Source organism: Choloepus didactylus, chromosome 18 (assembly GCF_015220235.1).
Source record: "Choloepus didactylus isolate mChoDid1 chromosome 18, mChoDid1.pri, whole genome shotgun sequence".
NCBI classification, from domain to species: domain Eukaryota; kingdom Metazoa; phylum Chordata; class Mammalia; order Pilosa; family Megalonychidae; genus Choloepus; species Choloepus didactylus.
In genome coordinates this window covers 38,666,395-38,682,988 of record NC_051324.1, presented here as the reverse complement: position 1 = coordinate 38,682,988, position 16,594 = coordinate 38,666,395, and the positions used below count along the sequence as shown (strand labels likewise).

Genomic DNA, 16,594 nt, shown 5'->3' with positions numbered 1-16,594 from the left:
AACCAAGTCTACAATTCAGTGGCATTAATTACATTCACAAAATTGCACTATTTCCAAAAATTTTCACCTCCCTCTCCAAACAGAAATTCTGTACCCATTAAGCAATAACTCCTCATTCCCTTCTCTCCCCAGTCCCTGGTAACGTGTGATCTATTTCCTGACTATGAATTTGCCTGTCACAGATACTTTGTATAGGTCGAATTGTACAATATTTGTCCTTTTGTGCCTGGCTTCTTTCACCTAGCATAAAGTCTTCACAGTTCACCCATGCTGCAGCGTGTGTTTCTTTGTGGCTCAGTAGTTAGTATTCTATTGTAGGTATAGACCACGTTTTGTTTATCTGTTCATTTGCTGGTGGGCACTTGGTCTGTTTCCATCTTTTGTGGCTCTTGTGAACGATGTTGCCAAGAAGATTGGCCTACAAGTATCTGTTTGAGTTCACTTTACTTCCTAAGGCAGAGACGGAGACCCTGCGGCTCTCATAGGGTCTAAGAGGTGGGGGACTGTGATGTATGCAACCTGCCTTCCTTGGGAGGCAGATTAAGATGATCACCCCGGTGGATGTGACGTTCTTCTCCCCTGTAGCTGCTGGGAAACTTCTGTGTGGACTCTGGCTCCAGTGTCACCAAAAAATGGGAAGCCAAGGCAGCGGTGTTCTGGGCCTCTCCCGAGTAGGCCCCTTTCTACCTGTGATCCCATAACCATTTGGAATTGGAAGATTCCTGATGCCTGACCTGGGTTCTGGTTTTGCATGTTACGTGAGTTTTGCTGCTCACTGGATTCCGATGTGGTATTTGTACCGGTGGCGGCAGTGGTGGTGGCAACAGTGATATTTAGGGACAGGAAAAAAATAACTGGAGAAACAGGAATTTTCGAGGGCACATCCCTTGGAAGAAGCACCCTGGGGAATGGGGCCTTGGGGTTTGGGACTTCTGTGACTCAGCCGCCCTGCCGAGAGCATCTTTGCCGCACAAGTGAGCTTACTTCTCAAATTCAGAGTGACATGGGAGGATGGACATGTTGGCGATAGCACACGATTCATCCCAGATTTGAATGGTGTGCACTTCTGTTCCAAACTTTAGCCTCGTGTTTTTTTTTTTTTTTTGAGGGGGGGTGTTGCAGAAAACACTTTGGATGTGGTCATGTGGGGTGAAGACTAGAGCCTTGTGTGGGGTCTAGGGACGTTGCCCTCCTGGGCGCCTGCCTTACCTTTAGCTAGCACATTAAGTCATCTTTTTTCAGACTTGTTTTTTCCATCTGCAAAATGGGAGTGACAGAGTGGGCGGTTTGCAAGATCCCATCCAGTGCTGCTTCTAACATCTTTCCTGAAATTTACTGATGAAGGAGCATCTGTAAATGAGCCTGCATTCTTGGACAGTGGAATGACTGTTTTTTCAGCAAGAGGAGTTTGAACTGTCTTTTCAGGAACTTGATGATAGAAGAATTGGCCCAATTTCTCTAGACTCAGTTAAGACCCTCCAGAGCCATTTCTTGCAAAGCTTTCCCTACATTTGTCAGGATTAAGATTTTATTTTATTTTATTGGTTTTTGTTTTTCTTTGTGTGGTAACTAATATCTTTGGGTTAATGCTGTTGGAGCAAAGTTTGCCCTTCAAACTCATTCTTAAAAGTAGCTTCTCTTTTCTAATGCTCCTCACTCTTACACACACACACATATACACACATGCGTGCCATTTGCTTTGCCCTATTTTAGAAAAATACAGCCAGTGATCTCAGATGGAACACACTTGTTAAAAGGGAATTTCAAAAACAAACAAAAAAAGCACCTGTTCTCTGGTTAGAGCTACGAAGTGGAGTGTTCTTCGCAGCTCTGGTGGGCAGCTGGCTTTGGCCAGTTCTTATGCGTGAACAGTAATTTCCTGAACTGGAATGGGTGCTGAGGTGTTCTTTGTAGAGTGGGGAGTGTGTGGGGAGCAATGGCCTATATTTAAATTACAAGTTCAGATGCTCAGCTTTGCAGCTGTGTTCTTGAGAGCCCGACCACTCCCATTCCCCTGTCCACATCCACACCCCACTTATAAGCATGAAACCTAAACCAAAGACAGGGCACCTGTTGGAGGAGGGGCTGCCCAAGTGGTGCAGGTCTCTGTAGGGGAGGGGTAGAAGGGCTAGTGTCTCTAGCAGTGGGAAACACTCACATCCAAAGTGTTTTCTGCAACCCCCCCCCCAAAAAAAAAAAAAAAAACTCCAAGCAAAGGAGGGAATTTAAGATCAATTTCCTAATGAATTTTGGACTCTGCTTGCTCTGGAACAGATGGGCCACTTTCTACCCTGGCTACGTCATGGGAGCCGAATGAGGCTATCTGAGCATTTTGGTGTGCGGTGGCCAGCTGCGGTTGCCTGTACGTTGAGTCCTGTACAGGGTGAAGGTGTAGGTTAGGGAACTGTTACCTGGAAGGCCTAGAACAGGAAGAAAGCACAGGAGGCTGTCACCGCAGGGAGAGGGGCCAGTGGGTACCTTGTCCTTGTCACTTTTTCCAAGATCAGAGAAGAAAGTTAAAATTACGGGGGTGCTAGATGTTTCCTGAGGCAAGTAGAAGCCAAGACTCTAGGGTTGCAAATAGGCAGTTATCCCACCCACACACATGCATGTGTGCACACGCTTACACATCCTCCATAGTACTGATGGGAATTTGAGGACCTCCTTTTAGTCCCCACAAGAGACCAGATGTAATGTCCCAGCCCCCAGCCCCCTGCCGGCCCGCCTCAGTAGCCATGGAGATGGAAGGGAAAGGGAGAAAAGAATGTGTGATTCTAGGGTCCTCTGGCGCTGCCCCCCTCACCAGAATGCAAATCATCCAGCAGCCCAGTCCATTTAGCAGTGATGCTGTCCAGATTCCCGAGGTAAATCATGCCCCTTTCCAGCAGCATGCCCCTGGCTGGAGAGGTCACTGTGCAGGGCCCCGTTGTCCACAGCCGTGCTCCCCTCTCCTACGGCAGAGCCAGGGCAAGCAGCTAACCAAGTGTCGCACATCTTCCCCTTGGCCTTTTCACATTCAGAAGATTTTGATTCAACCAGTTTCCTTTCAGTGTTTGCGGAAGAGTGGGATCCATCACTGTATCAGCTTGTTCCTGGGGAGGATGTTTTAGTTACTTGGACATTTTGGCGCCTGGAATTTCTCATCCTTCTTTAAAAATGTGTTTTAAAGGCTTTTTGGGAAACCTGTGTAGATTTATCGCTGGGTGTCTGCCCCTGTGTTTAGGGCTCTGTCTAGGCAAGTTTATGGCTGTAGGGCAACTGGTGAGGGAGGAAGGGGGAAGAGGAGACCTTTCTGTTTAACAAGTTTCTGGGGAATGAACATTCTGTTGACTTCTTTTATTTGGAAGGAAGACACCCGGGTTGTTGAATTCTCTGGGTCCGTGTGAACATTTGGATTATAGATAGGGCCTGCTCTGAACCCACCCGTCTCTAAAATCGTAAATGAGACTACAGGGTTCATTTTATAGAATGCCTCTCCCGAGTTTCTTTAAGTAGAGAACTCCACTAGTGCATGCTTATAGATTACATTAGTGTTTCTTTACAGATATTTAATTACTTGGCTAGGGTAGAAAAGGAATGAAAAAATCTAAAATTAAACTCTTGGGAGTCTTTGCCAATCTGAAACCAAGTGGAAATGCAGGAAAGTGTTTTTGAAATTATAGTAGGAGAGAATAGGGGCAATAAGAGTTGATTTATCAAAGCTTTTTATATAAGGTATCTTTTTGCTGCACATTTATTCTGAGCTTGAAGGATGAATTCAGTAACTCATTTTGGATTTAGTTACAGTGAACAGTTATTTAGCGTCTACCAGGTGCCCTGCTAGACACTTTGGCATATGTTATTTAATTTAGTCCTAATAAGAGTCTTGTATGGTAGGCTAATTTATTATATCTCCGTTTTACAGTGGATTAAATTCCACATTCTATTAGAATGGAAGTTCTAGCACCTAGTGCATAATGTATCTGTTGAATGAATGCATTAGGAAACTTGGGTTAGCCAAATGTGGTGATTAGTGCGTATAAGGAGAGATTTAAATCCGAAGAGGACCTGATGGAGTTTCACCATAAAGGTGACCTCGATCCACCCGGGGACGCTTATGGAATGGGTCGGAGGGGAAATGAACAATGAGGATCAAGGCTAAGAGGCTCGCTAGTTAGGGAAAGGCTCTTAGAGCTCGGCTGTGCTTGGGATCTTCACAGTGTCCTCCCAAACTTTATCTCATTGAAACCTCTGTTCATCTGAAAAGGGACAGGAGACAGTAAATCACAACTCTCAACACCTCTGCATGTCTCTTGCAGGCAACAGGAAATAGCAGCGAGCAGGATGCAGAGTCTAGAACAGTGCCCTCTGAGACAGTGCGGGAAGTCTGTGGCAAGGGCGATCCAGTTTGGGGTAAACCAGCTGCCGCTGTGGCATATGGCCTTGCTGGCGGCTGCTACGCTGATGCGTGAGCTCCCTGAAGCCTGCGGGCCTCCCTTGGTTACTGCCCTCCCATTCAGGGATTCAGGAAGAGTTCAGGGTTAGGTGGGACCTGGTCTAGCACCTCACAGGGTGAGTCCGGCCCAGGGCCTTTCCCACTCCTCAGCGTGGCCTGCCAATCACCACCGTGCCCCCAGGGGCCCCTCGGGGAGCAGCCCTGTCCAAGGTGGCTGGGGTCATTCATTCACTCGGCTGGTGTCCCGGGAGCCGGGCTGATGACGTGGTCCATGCAGCCATGGTCCCTGCCCTTAGGAATCCTACATCGAGCTGTAATACCCAGATTTGACATTGTGCTTTTTTGGTATATAACCAAACTGGTGAAACTCTGCACCTGCTGAATTTTGTAAATTTTTAATTTTGACGTTAGAAACAAACAACTACACATAGCTGAAACTTCGTCTTTAGAATAAGGGTTATTTCTTGTTTAATACTTGTCTCCTGCATGTAAGGTTCTTGGTCCCTGTTCTGAATAGTGTATGCCATTGGGCTTCCTTCTCCCTTGACTTTGAAACTGGTAGAATTCTGGAGTATGGTCCCATTTGTTCATGTGTGCATCCACCAAACATTTGGTGTGAGCTTCTGTGCACCAGACACTGTACCTGGCATTGTGCAGGGTTCCTACAGGAATCAGGAGCTTATGGTCTGGGGGAGGAGTTAAGAAAGACATATTCATTGATGACTTTAGCACAAGGTGGTGAGTGGTGAGTGCTTTGAGAGGAATATGGATACAATGCTAGGGGATTTCAGAAGAAGGAGGAATAGCTTCTGGCCAGAATGCCTGTATTTATATTTTGAACTTTGGAGAAGGTAGTATTAGTTGGGTTTTGGAGGATGGTTATAATTTGTCATGGGGAGATTCAGGAGTGGAGAAGCAATCCAAGGAGAAAGACCTATTGTGAACAAAGGTGTGGAGACCTTGGGATTAGCTGGGCTTGACTAGAATATGGGGTGAATCGAGGTGAATCATGAGAAATCAAGAGGGAAAAGGGTGCTGGGGACAGAGCTTGGAGGGTGGTCCTTGCTTGTGAGGTTGGTGTCTGTCTTATTCCCAAACATAAACCAGCTCCCAGAACAATTCAGTATAGACAGTGCACAGATGTTTTTGAGTTGCTTATGAGTTTCTTATTGACTGTTTTTGTGGGTACTTTTTGGGCAGCAGATTTTTATGCATTTAGTTCTTTTCTGTTCAAGCTTAGGTTTGCTGTGTGACTTTTCTCTTTGTGCTGATACATCAGAATGAAGCCGGGTGCTATGGTAAAAGAGGCTCTGAAGCCCAGTCCACATGTGTGTGAAACTCAAGCTTTTAGCCTCAGCCTGAATGCCTAAGATATCCAGAGCTACTATCTCCAGAATCCTTAGATTTCTAAAGGGCCTTCTCCATGCAACTTGGCTATCTCTTAGAGAAATTGGACAGTGGCTTGTTTTACTTGTTTATCTTATCAAGTGCTGCTTCAGGTAACCTGGTTAACCCATGTACTTCCCTTGTTGTTTCTTGCAGATGGTCACAAGAACAAAGAAAATATTTGTAGGCGGATTATCTGCGAACACGGTAGTGGAAGACGTAAAGCAATATTTCGAGCAGTTTGGCAAGGTAAGCGCTGCGTGGGGTTGGATAGCTTAGGTTAGAAGTGTCCTGATCAGTTCTTGGAACTGGGTGCCATCCCCCCTGCCTCTGCCATGGCTGTGTCCTTAAGAAGCTCATCCTTGAACTGGGCCATCAGGATTTAAGTGAAAGTTGGCAGGAGCTGAGATGGAAGAGTCCGGCTTGTGGTCATCATGCTGCCCCATGTGCCTGCAGGAGCACACAGAGTGGTCTTTCAGTGTGGTTTTGCTGCATTTGCCAGCCACGTGGATCCTGGGCTGGGAGCTGGCCTTGGCCGTGGCTGGGGAGGGGTGTGGGGCTGTGAATCAGTCGTGGCAGGGACTGCCACAGAAGCTCCTAGAGGTTTGTGAGTTGGCACCAGGCTTGGTTTGGTTCTTTCTAGAAAATGTATTGAGAGAATAGGCTCCCTGGGGCCCTTTACAGCTAAACCTTCCCTGTCTAATGCCCAAGAAGATGCAGGAAAGATACAGAGCTTGTACCTGTCAGCATTTTCCCACTTGAATGCTGTGAGACAGCAGTAAAATCATCCCCTGGGCTCTGCTGCTGCTGGAATAGGCTGGGAGCAATATAGTGAGCCTTGACTCAGTCGGGAAACATTGTCAGAGTGTGTGTGTATGCGACAGCCAGAGAGTGAGACAGACAGAAAAGACAGGTAACCATGGGTGATGTGCCTAATTCAGCCTCTCTCTATTGGTGGGGGAAGTTGGTGCCTTTCTGAAGGAGACACATTCCCCAGATGGCTGTGTTGCCCCAAGACTCACATGGGGCCACTTGTCAGGGACTGACTCTTTTTGGCTTTTGTATGCTATCCTTCCTCTGGCTCCCCTGAAAAAGGCAGGTCCAAGGAGGCTGGCCGGTGAGTGGCTGAGCTGGCTACTGTCCAGAGGCCCCCACTTCCTGCGTCTTTGATAGTTGTGGACATTGTCCTGGGAGCCCAGGTGTCTGCACAGATCTGGGACCTCCCTGCCAAGGTGCTGACGTGGCAGAGTGCTGCCTTGCAACCTGCGGGGACATGCGTCTGTTCTGAGCTCTGCCACTCCTTTCCTCCTGCGATTGCTTGCCATGGGTGGTACAAAAAGGCCATGCGGCTCACTGGCTGCTCTGAAGGTTCTTTGCTTTTTGATTGGTTTGCCCAGGGCAATGGGCAGCTCTGACCTGTCTCTATCTATGTCTGTCTGAGAGCTAGCTGTCTGGGATTAGGGCCATGACCTTTATTTAGTCTTAAAATGGAGATTTTAAGACTCTGTTTCTGCATGGATGGGAGAAACCAGCTTCCCCCAGCCCCGCCTTGCCTTTGGAATGGCACTGTATTACTCAGGGTTCTCCAGAGAAACAGAACGGGCAGAGATACATATATATGTCAATATTATGAGATTTATTGAAGGAATTGGCTCATGTGACCATGGGGATTGGCAGGTCTGAAATCCATAGGGCAGGCTGCAAGTTGGGAACTATGATGTAGCTTTTGATGAATTCCCCAGGAGAAGCTGGCTGGCTGAAGTAGAGATAGAAATTCTTCTTTACGTCTGCTGAAATCATCAGTTCTCCCTTGAAGGCCTTCAACAGATTGGATGAGACTTCTCTCATTGCTGAACACAGTGTCCTCTGTTGACGGTAGATGTAAGCAGCCGTAAATAGAATCAACAGACTAATGATTTAAATCCACAAAATACCCTCGCAGTATTGATCAGGCCAGTGTTGGCTTGACCACACAATTGGCACCATAACCTAGCCAAGTTGATACATGAACTTAACCATCACAGTTTACCCCTTGTCAACTTGGCACCCATACATGTATATCTCCTTAAACCATATTTAATCTCTAAATAAAAACATTGACAGTCATGCTTTAACCTAATGTACTTCAGCTATCCTGCGTACAACCAGAAACACACTAACCATTTCCCTAGATGAGGAGGGAAGTCCTTGGGTGATATTCTTTCTTAAACTTGATATCCTATAACTTAAATATTATGACATAAAGTTAATACAACTTATGTTATATGCTAAGAGGATAAAACAGGGAAGAAAAAAGGTATTGCTTTATATATATAAAAACATATTCATAACAAAACCTGGAGGAAATACTCGTAACTATTACAAACCTTGTTTCTGAAACTGGTCACATGGTCGTAGCTCCTATTTATAATTACCTTCTTCCACTGTCCTTTCCGAGTTCCTTTACCCCAGCAAGCACTTCATCTGTCGTACTTGGCCTAGTGGGATGACCCAAACCTTCATTCCTGAAGGTTCTAGGCCATTAGTAGTCCCACCTGAATTGGGCTATTTCAGTTTTCCATTGACTTTAATCACGGGCATGGTAGTACTGAGATGCTATAAGGGGTCTCCTGTATCCCAGGCAAACTCTTCTTTACCTCCATTGTTTGGTAGCAGTTCTGTTTCCCTTTGATAATCAGGATCAATCATCCCAGCCAATATGGTAATTCCGTTCTTTGCCTATTAATCCAGAGGCATGAGGAGCCCAAGTGGCTGAGTGGCAGTCTTGACTTCCAGTTCACTGGAATCATTGTTGAGTCTCCTTGTGGAAGCACACCTCTTCTTGGAATTAAGACCTGTAGACCAGCAGAGCTTAAGGTTGCAGGCACAGGATGCAAAATTTCCCTAGTGGATCACTAGGGTAATAGTGATGCCACTCCCATTTCCACTCCATATTTCCTGGACCTGTGAATCCTGGTGTTCTGGTTTGCTAATGCTGCCTTTTCACAAAACACCAGAGATGGATCAGCTTTTATAAAGGAGGTTTATTTGGTTACAAAATTACAGTCTTAAGGCCATGAAGTGTCTAAGTTAAGTCATCAACAGTCGGGTACCTTCACAGGAGGATGGCCAGTGGCGTCCGGAAAACCTCTGTTAGCTGGGAAGATACGTGGCTGGCGTCTGCTCCAGAGTTCTGGTTTCAAAATGGCTTTCTCCTAGGATGTTCCTCTCTAGGCTGCAGCTCCTTAAAAATGTCACTCTTAGTTGCTCTTGGGGCATTTGTCCTCTCTTAGCTTCTATGGAGCAAAAGTCTGCTTTCAAAGGCTGTCTCTAAAATGTCTGTGTAAGCTGCAGCTCCTGTCTCAACTCCTGTGCATTCTTTAAAGTGTCTCTCTTGGCTGTAGCAAGCTCACTCCTTCTGTCTGAGCTTATACAGTGCCCTAGTAAACTAATCAAGGCCCACACTGAATAGGCAGGGCCACACCTCCATGGAAATTATCTAATCAGAATTATCACCTACAGTTGGGTGGGTTGCATCTCTCTGGAAACAATCAAAGAGTTACAATCTAATCGACACTAATGCATCTGCTCACACAAGATTGCATCAAAGATAATGGCATTTTGGGGGACATAATACATTCAAACTGGAACACTTGGTTATGGGAGAGACATCACCCTAGAGTGATTGTTGATTTAGAGCATACACAACCCCCTGGAGACTATTGCACCAGCCTGCAAGGTATTGCCACCCAGTTGCTCTGTAATTGAGTCTTCAAAAAGCTATTTCACTGTTCTGTCAATTCAGATGCTTTAGAATGGTGGGGAACATGATAAGATTACTGAATTCCATGAGCATGTACCCATTCCTGCACTTATTTGCTGTGAAGTGGATTCCTTGATCAGAAGCAATGCTGTGTGGAATACCATGACGTTTGGTTAAGGCATTCTGTTTAAGTCCATGGATGGGTAGTTTTGGCAGAAGCATTGTACACAGGGAAGGCAAATTAGTATCTAAAGTGTGTGTCTATTCCAGTAAGAACAAAATGCTACTCCTTCCAAGATGAAGTGGTCCACTGTAACCAACCTGCCACTAGGTAGCAAGCTGATCACCTTGGACAATGATACTGTATTGGGGACTGAGTGTTGGTCTCTGCTGCTGGCAGATTGGGCACTCAACAGTGGCTGTTGCCAGGTTGGCCTTGGTGAGTGGAAGTCCACGTTGCTGAGCATAACCTCCATCCCTACCACCATGACCTCTTTGTTCATGAGCCCATTGGGCAATGACAGGAGGCTGGAGAAAGAGGCCAGCAGGTATCCACGGGAATAGGTCATCCTATCCACGTGATAATTAACATCCTCCTCTGCTGAAGTAACCAGCTGGTGAGCATTCACACAGGACACACATGTCTTCATGTTTTTCATCCATTCAGAAAGGGCTATCCACTTATCTCTCCCCCATACCTCTTTGTCACCAATTTTACAATCATGTTCCCTCCAAGGCCCTGAACATCTAGCTAACCTTTGGCCACAGCCTGTGAATCAGTATACACACGCACCTTGGCCATTTCTCCTTCCAAGCAAAATGCACAACCAGGCATACTAGAAGTTCTGACCACTGGGAGGGTTTCCACTGTCATTTAGGCATGTCCCAGAAAGGCGCTATAGTGCTACAGCTATCCACTTTTGGATGGTACCTATATATTGTGCAGAATTGCCTGCAAACCAGGTCCCTCGGTCAGCTGATTATAGGGGACTTCCCAAGAGGCCATAGCTGTGGACTGGGAAAGAGAAGGTAATGTGACCGGAGTGAAGGCCATAGACATTTGGGCTACTTCCTTGTGTAGCTTACGTACACTCGAGCTTGATCTCATATATACCACTTCTATCTGATGAGGGAATGCTGCTGTGCATGCCCAACTTTATGGCTTGGTGGGTTCGACAACACCCAGTTCATAATAGGCGCTTCAGGTTTCGTGGTCACTTGGTGACCCATGGTTAAGCTAAGGCCGAGTAGCAGACCAAAAGCTGTTTCTCAAAAGGAGAGTAGTTATCTGCAGAGGATGGCAGGGCTTCGCTCTAAAATCCAATGGGTCCGCCCTGTGAATCTCTTATTGGTACCTGCCTGAGGCTCCAAACAGTATCTCTATTTGTCACTGACACTTGCAGCACCATTGGATCAGCTGGATCTTATGGTCCAAGTGACAGAACAGCTTGCATGGCAGCCTGGATCTGTTGCAGAGCCTCCTCTTATTCTGGTCCTCACTGAGAAGGAATAGCTCTTTGGGTCACTTAGTAAATTGGCCAGAGTATCACTCCCAAGTGAGGAGTATGTTTTCTCTAAAATCCAAAGAGACCACCTAGGCATTGTGCCCTTTTCTTGGTTGTAGGAGGGGCCAGATGCAACAGCTGATCTTTCATTGTAGAAGGGACATCTCAACATGCCCCACACTACTGGAGGCCTAGAAATTTCACTGAGGTGAAACAGTCATGAATTTTTTGGATTTCTCTCTCACCCTCTGAAACAAAAATGCCTTACCAATGAAATGCCTTACCAATATGTCTACAGTAGTTGCTCCTTCTTGGCCACTAGTTCCAGTCAGCATGTTGTCAATCTAATGGACCAGTGTGATGTCTTGTGGAATGGAAAGGTGATCAGGGTTTCTACAGACTGGATTATGGCATAGGGCTGGAAAGTTGATAGAACCCTGAGGTAGGACCGTGAAGGATCTTGCTGGCCCTGCCAGCTGAGAGCAGACTCTTTCTGGTGGTCTTTACTAGAAGGTGTCGAGAAAAAACCATTTTGCCAGATCAATAACTGCATACCAGATACCAGGGAATGTATTGCCTTGCTCAAGAAATGATATCTCATCTGGAACAGCAGCTGCAATTGGAGTCACCACCTGGTTAAGCTTTTGATAATGCACTGTCATCCGTCTATTTTCTGCACAGGCCACATAGGAGAGTTGAATGGGGATGTGGTGGGAATCACCACCCCTGTATCCTTCAAGATCTTGATAGTGGCACTAATCTTTACAATCCCTCCAGGAATCCGGTATTGCTTTTGATTTACTATTTTGCTGGTAGAGGCAGTTCTAGTGGCTTCCACTGGAGCCTTTCCTACCATAATAGCCCTCTTACATAAGTCAGGGAACCAGTGTGAGGATTTTACCATTGCCGAGTATGTCTATTCCAAATATTCATTCTGGAACTTGGGAAATAACCACAGAATGGGTTTGGGGACCCACTGGACCTATTGTAATGTGGACCTGAATTAATATTTCATTAATCACCTGACCTCCATAAGCCCCTACTCTCACTGGTGGACCACAATGATGTTTGGGTCTCCTGGAGTGAATGTTGGCTCAGAGCCAGATTCTAATAATTTCCCCAAATCATTACCTTTTTCTCACTGTGTGATCATCTTCGTAAAAGGCAGTAGATCCTGTTGAGGGAGGCTGGGAGGCAGATTAACAGTATAAATTTTTGGCAGTGTAGCATGGTCCTTCACCAAGAGGTGAAGGGTTTCATTCAAGGGGTTCTGGGTCTGTATGCTGCACCAAGTTGGAGAATTGATTGAAGGGTTGTGACTTTCTGTTTTTGTAATTCAAGTTAGACTTTTGTTCATTTGACCTAAAACCCTTCTTACACAGCTCACCTAAGAATTTATAGACTGCCCATCTATTTAATTTCTAGGTACTCCATTATCTACTAGCCAGCACCGTAGGTCTCTGTGAGTTAGACCATTCTGATTACTGCTTTGACTCTGCTGTCCATTAGGGTAGCCATGTCTACCCTGTGTTTGGCAATTAAAGTGCTGCCACTTGGCTCCTGCCAGCCCCAGATCCATTGTCCTCATTGTGTTTACGCATTCAAGTTAAGTGACAGCAGTTCTCACGGTAATATCTGAACTACGGAGAAGAGTGACTACAGAGCTCTTCAGGGATGATGGAGCTAGTCTCACAAATGTATTCCTCACAGTCCTGGTGAAATGTGTGTCCCCTGGATGTTCCTGGGGTGTGTGAGCGGGTCTTCATGATAAATCCACTCTAACATTCCAGTCTCCCTCATCTATATTATACCAGGGCAGTTCTGGCGTTTTGAATTCACCTTTTGGTCCATGTTTCAGCCAACCACTTGAACAAATTTGTTAGAGCCCTCGGGCTGCAACACTGAATACAGAGTCCCTGTTTGGTGGGCCCATATCAATAAATTCAGCTTAATACAACTTTATGTTTCATCTGCCGTTATCCCATATCCTTAATATCCATTCTAACACCTCCTTATGAGTAACATTTTGGACCTCATCTTTGAATGCCTGTTGGGACTTCAGTCTGATTAGAAGGCTGGAAGAAAAGAGGGGTGATTATGGTTGGTCATGAGAGGAATTATCAATGTCTTACAAGCCAGCTGCCTTAGGGCATTCCAGGTGTGAGGGTTGTTTACTCTGGGGAGCAGTTTACAGGTTTATCAGGGTTAATGTCTTCAGGTGGAGGCAGGGATGACTGATTCCTCAGGGCAGACTGGAGGTGGTATGGCTGATTCCTCAGGACAGACCATTACGGGTTTATCTGGCAAAGAAGCCTCGGCAGAAGCTAGGGTTTCAGTGTCCCCACCATCAGCATCAGCCCCTATGTTACCATACGGATTTTCAGGATCCCATTCCTTCCCAATCAATGCCCTCACTTTCAGAAGACACCCTGCAAGGTTGGGAGTTCAATTTATGTTGTAATTCAGCCACTTACCCAATGAGACTCTTGGTTTGGTTTTCAGAAATCTTATTTGTGGCTACAAGAAATAGAGTTTCTTTCAGGGCACATATAGAAACTTTCATGTCCTTCATGTGGCTTTCGAGCTGGGAATTTGAAGCCTTGAACTCTTATCCCTTTCTTTAACAACTGTATTCACTGTATTTAGGAACAGCCAGCCAACATCATTATACTTTTTAACCCCATAGAACTCTTTTAGGGTACCAAATATTCTGTCACCCAGAGCCTTGCCTCCTATGAGCATTTGAGTAGCAGTATCCAAAGGTGATATTTTGTATATCTCTATTGCCAATTCACTTGGACTTTCAGTGACCCCCAATCATTGGAAATAGAGTCATTAGTGCCTTTGAATCTAATCGGATTAGAAAACCAATTTCAAAACACCCAGAACCAACTCAGAAATCCCATCCTTAAGATTCTGTTTCTCAAGGACCACTCTTGGTACCAAAATCTATATTAGTCAGGGTCCTCCAGAGAAACAGAGCTGGCAGGATGTATGTGTATTTATATGTATTTAAATATGTAAACTTATATGTAGCTAAATGTATATTTAAATATGTAAATATTATGAGATTTATCATAGGAAATGGCACCTGCAACTATGGAGATTGGCAGTTCTGAATTCATAGGGCAGGCCACAGTGAGTTGGGAACTCGGATGAATGTTTTGATGAATGTCCCAGGAGAAGCTATCTGGCTGAAGTAGAGATAGAAATTCTTCTTTCTTACTGCTGAAATATCTGTTCTCTCTTGAAGGCCTTCAGCAGATTGTATGAGACTTCTCTCATTGCTGAAGGCAGTCTCCTTTTTTGATTGTAGATGTAAACAGCCATAGATGCAATCAACAGACTAAGGATTTAAATCCACAAAATGCCCTCATAGTATCTATCAGGCCAGCATTTGCTAGACCAAACAACTGGCACCATAACCTAGCCAAGTTTACACATGAACTTAACCATCACAGGCACTTAACTGCCCTTCCAGCTCGATCTTGAAAGGCTCCTTCCCCACTGCTTTCCGGCATTGGGAGTTGAGGGCTGATTCATTTTGTCAGGGTTCTAAAGAAAAGCTGAGTGTATTCTTGACCAGGTACGTTACAGTACTTCTCTTCAATACTAATTTAAAACACTAAGGGGAGTTTTGTCCCTTACCTAGCCCCACCCTGCCTGGGAAGGGAGATTAAAAATAATTAAATGAGACAAGTCCAGTTTGCACAATGGAAGGTTCTGGGACATGAGCCCTCTCTGCTACCATTCTGTCTTTAAAACAAGGCCAGGGTAGGGTTTGCAAACATGAGGTGGGATTTCTTTTTCGAGCCGTAACCTGCCTTGGAATCTCATGAGCCTATTTGTGGGTGTCAGGGAAGTTGACACTGCTCAGATGGGCTGTTGGAGTATTTCAGACAGGCTTCTACTTGCCAGCACATAGTACCTTTCTCTCTACACATTCCCAGCCCTCCACTTCTTTTCCTTTTTCCTCTCTCTTCCCTCCCTTCTCTCTCTCTCTCTTTTTTTTTTTCCATTAACACATAATTTTTGACTCAATATGTCAGCAGCAAGGCTATGGGAGGCTCTGCAGGCTTTGGCCTTGGCCACAGTGGCACGATCATGCCAGAGAACAGTTGTCCTTTTGTCTGGGAAGCAGTCACGGACCATCTTGCTCGGTCTGAAGCTGCCTGGTTAATTTTGCAGTAACGTTTGTGGATTCAGGCAGGATGTGCAACTTATCAAGTGTTTTATTCAGGGGCTAAGGAGGCTTTTGAATGTATCAAACCATAACTCTCTGTGCTCATGCTTAGTAGCTTATTTCACACGTATGCTCTGTGTATTATCTGGTTCTGTCTTCAGAATAGCTTATTTGTCTTCTGGCTGGTGGCTAGTGTTACATTTGTGTCCCCTTGTGCAGGGCCTGCCACCTCGCAGGAGTATGATCCAATTCATTTGAATCCAGAATGATCAGAGTAGTGGAGACTCTGCTCCTGGGCCTTTGGGGCAATGAATAAATCCAGTAGCTGTGAAAGTGGGTGACAGATAATTGGCAGAGTGACTCTGCCTTTCGGTAGTTTAAGTTCTGGTTGAAGGAAACCCACAGCACATGCACACACGCACACACACGCTTGCATGAAATATGCTGGTCTATATATGTACACCTGCATACATATTTTCCTGACTGTATAAGATTGTTTTGAGCTATCTTCAACACAGCTTCAAACTAGCGATGTATAAATTTGTTCCTTCTGGATACCATCTTAGTTTCCTAGCTGGTAAAACAAATACCATGCAGTGGGTTGGCTTAACAGCTGGAATTTATTGGCTCATGGTTTCAGAGACTAGAAGGCTTGCTCCCTCCCAGGATTGGTATCTTCTGGCTGCCGAGCAATCTTGGGGTTCCTTGGCTTTTCTGTCACAGGTCCACTCACATGGTAGTGTCTTCTTTCTCTTCCAGGTTCTGTTGACCTTTGGCTTCTGGCTGCTCCCCATGGCTTCTCCTTCCGTGTCCAATTTTCTTTGCTTGTAAGGACTTCAACCAAATTGGATTAAGTTTGGGCACACTTTAACTAATAACATCTTCAAAGATCCTGTTTACAAATGGGTTCACACCTCCAGGACCAGGGATTGGGACCTGAACATGCCTTTTCTGGAGGACATAATTCAATACCCAGAAGAAATATTATCTCATTTCTTTCTTCCAATGGTGATAGTCTCCATTTTGTAGTTTGTTAAATGGAGTCTCATTGGAATTAAATCTTTGATTCAAGGTCACAACCCCCAAAGATGTAGAGCTGGGTGCAAACATCCCCTCCTGGCTTGTCTGATGACAGAACCTGAGCTCTGGGTTCGCTTCCAACAGGTGGGGAGCATGCTAAGTAGAGGGAGAGACTATGTCCCTCCAGGTACCCAGGGTCAGTGCTGGGAACCTGCACGTTCATTGCCTCATTTCATCCACGTAGCAGTGTTGTGCTGTTTGGTATCATCAAGCCCCTTTGACCAAGACAGACAATGAGGCTCAGCAAAAGTCACCTAGATAAA

At 45.5% G+C, this 16,594-nt stretch overlaps 1 protein-coding gene across 7 annotated transcripts in view; it reads left to right on the top strand.

Annotated features, from left to right (window-relative positions):
- Positions 1 to 16,594, top strand: part of MSI2 (musashi RNA binding protein 2) — a 392,076-nt gene that overhangs the window by 128,308 nt on the left and 247,174 nt on the right. For all 7 annotated transcript variants that reach the window (XM_037810398.1, XM_037810396.1, XM_037810395.1 and 4 more), the window contains exon 6: positions 5,978 to 6,070. In XM_037810398.1, the coding sequence (XP_037666326.1) occupies positions 5,978 to 6,070 (93 nt within the window). The remainder of the gene's footprint in view (positions 1 to 5,977; positions 6,071 to 16,594) is intronic.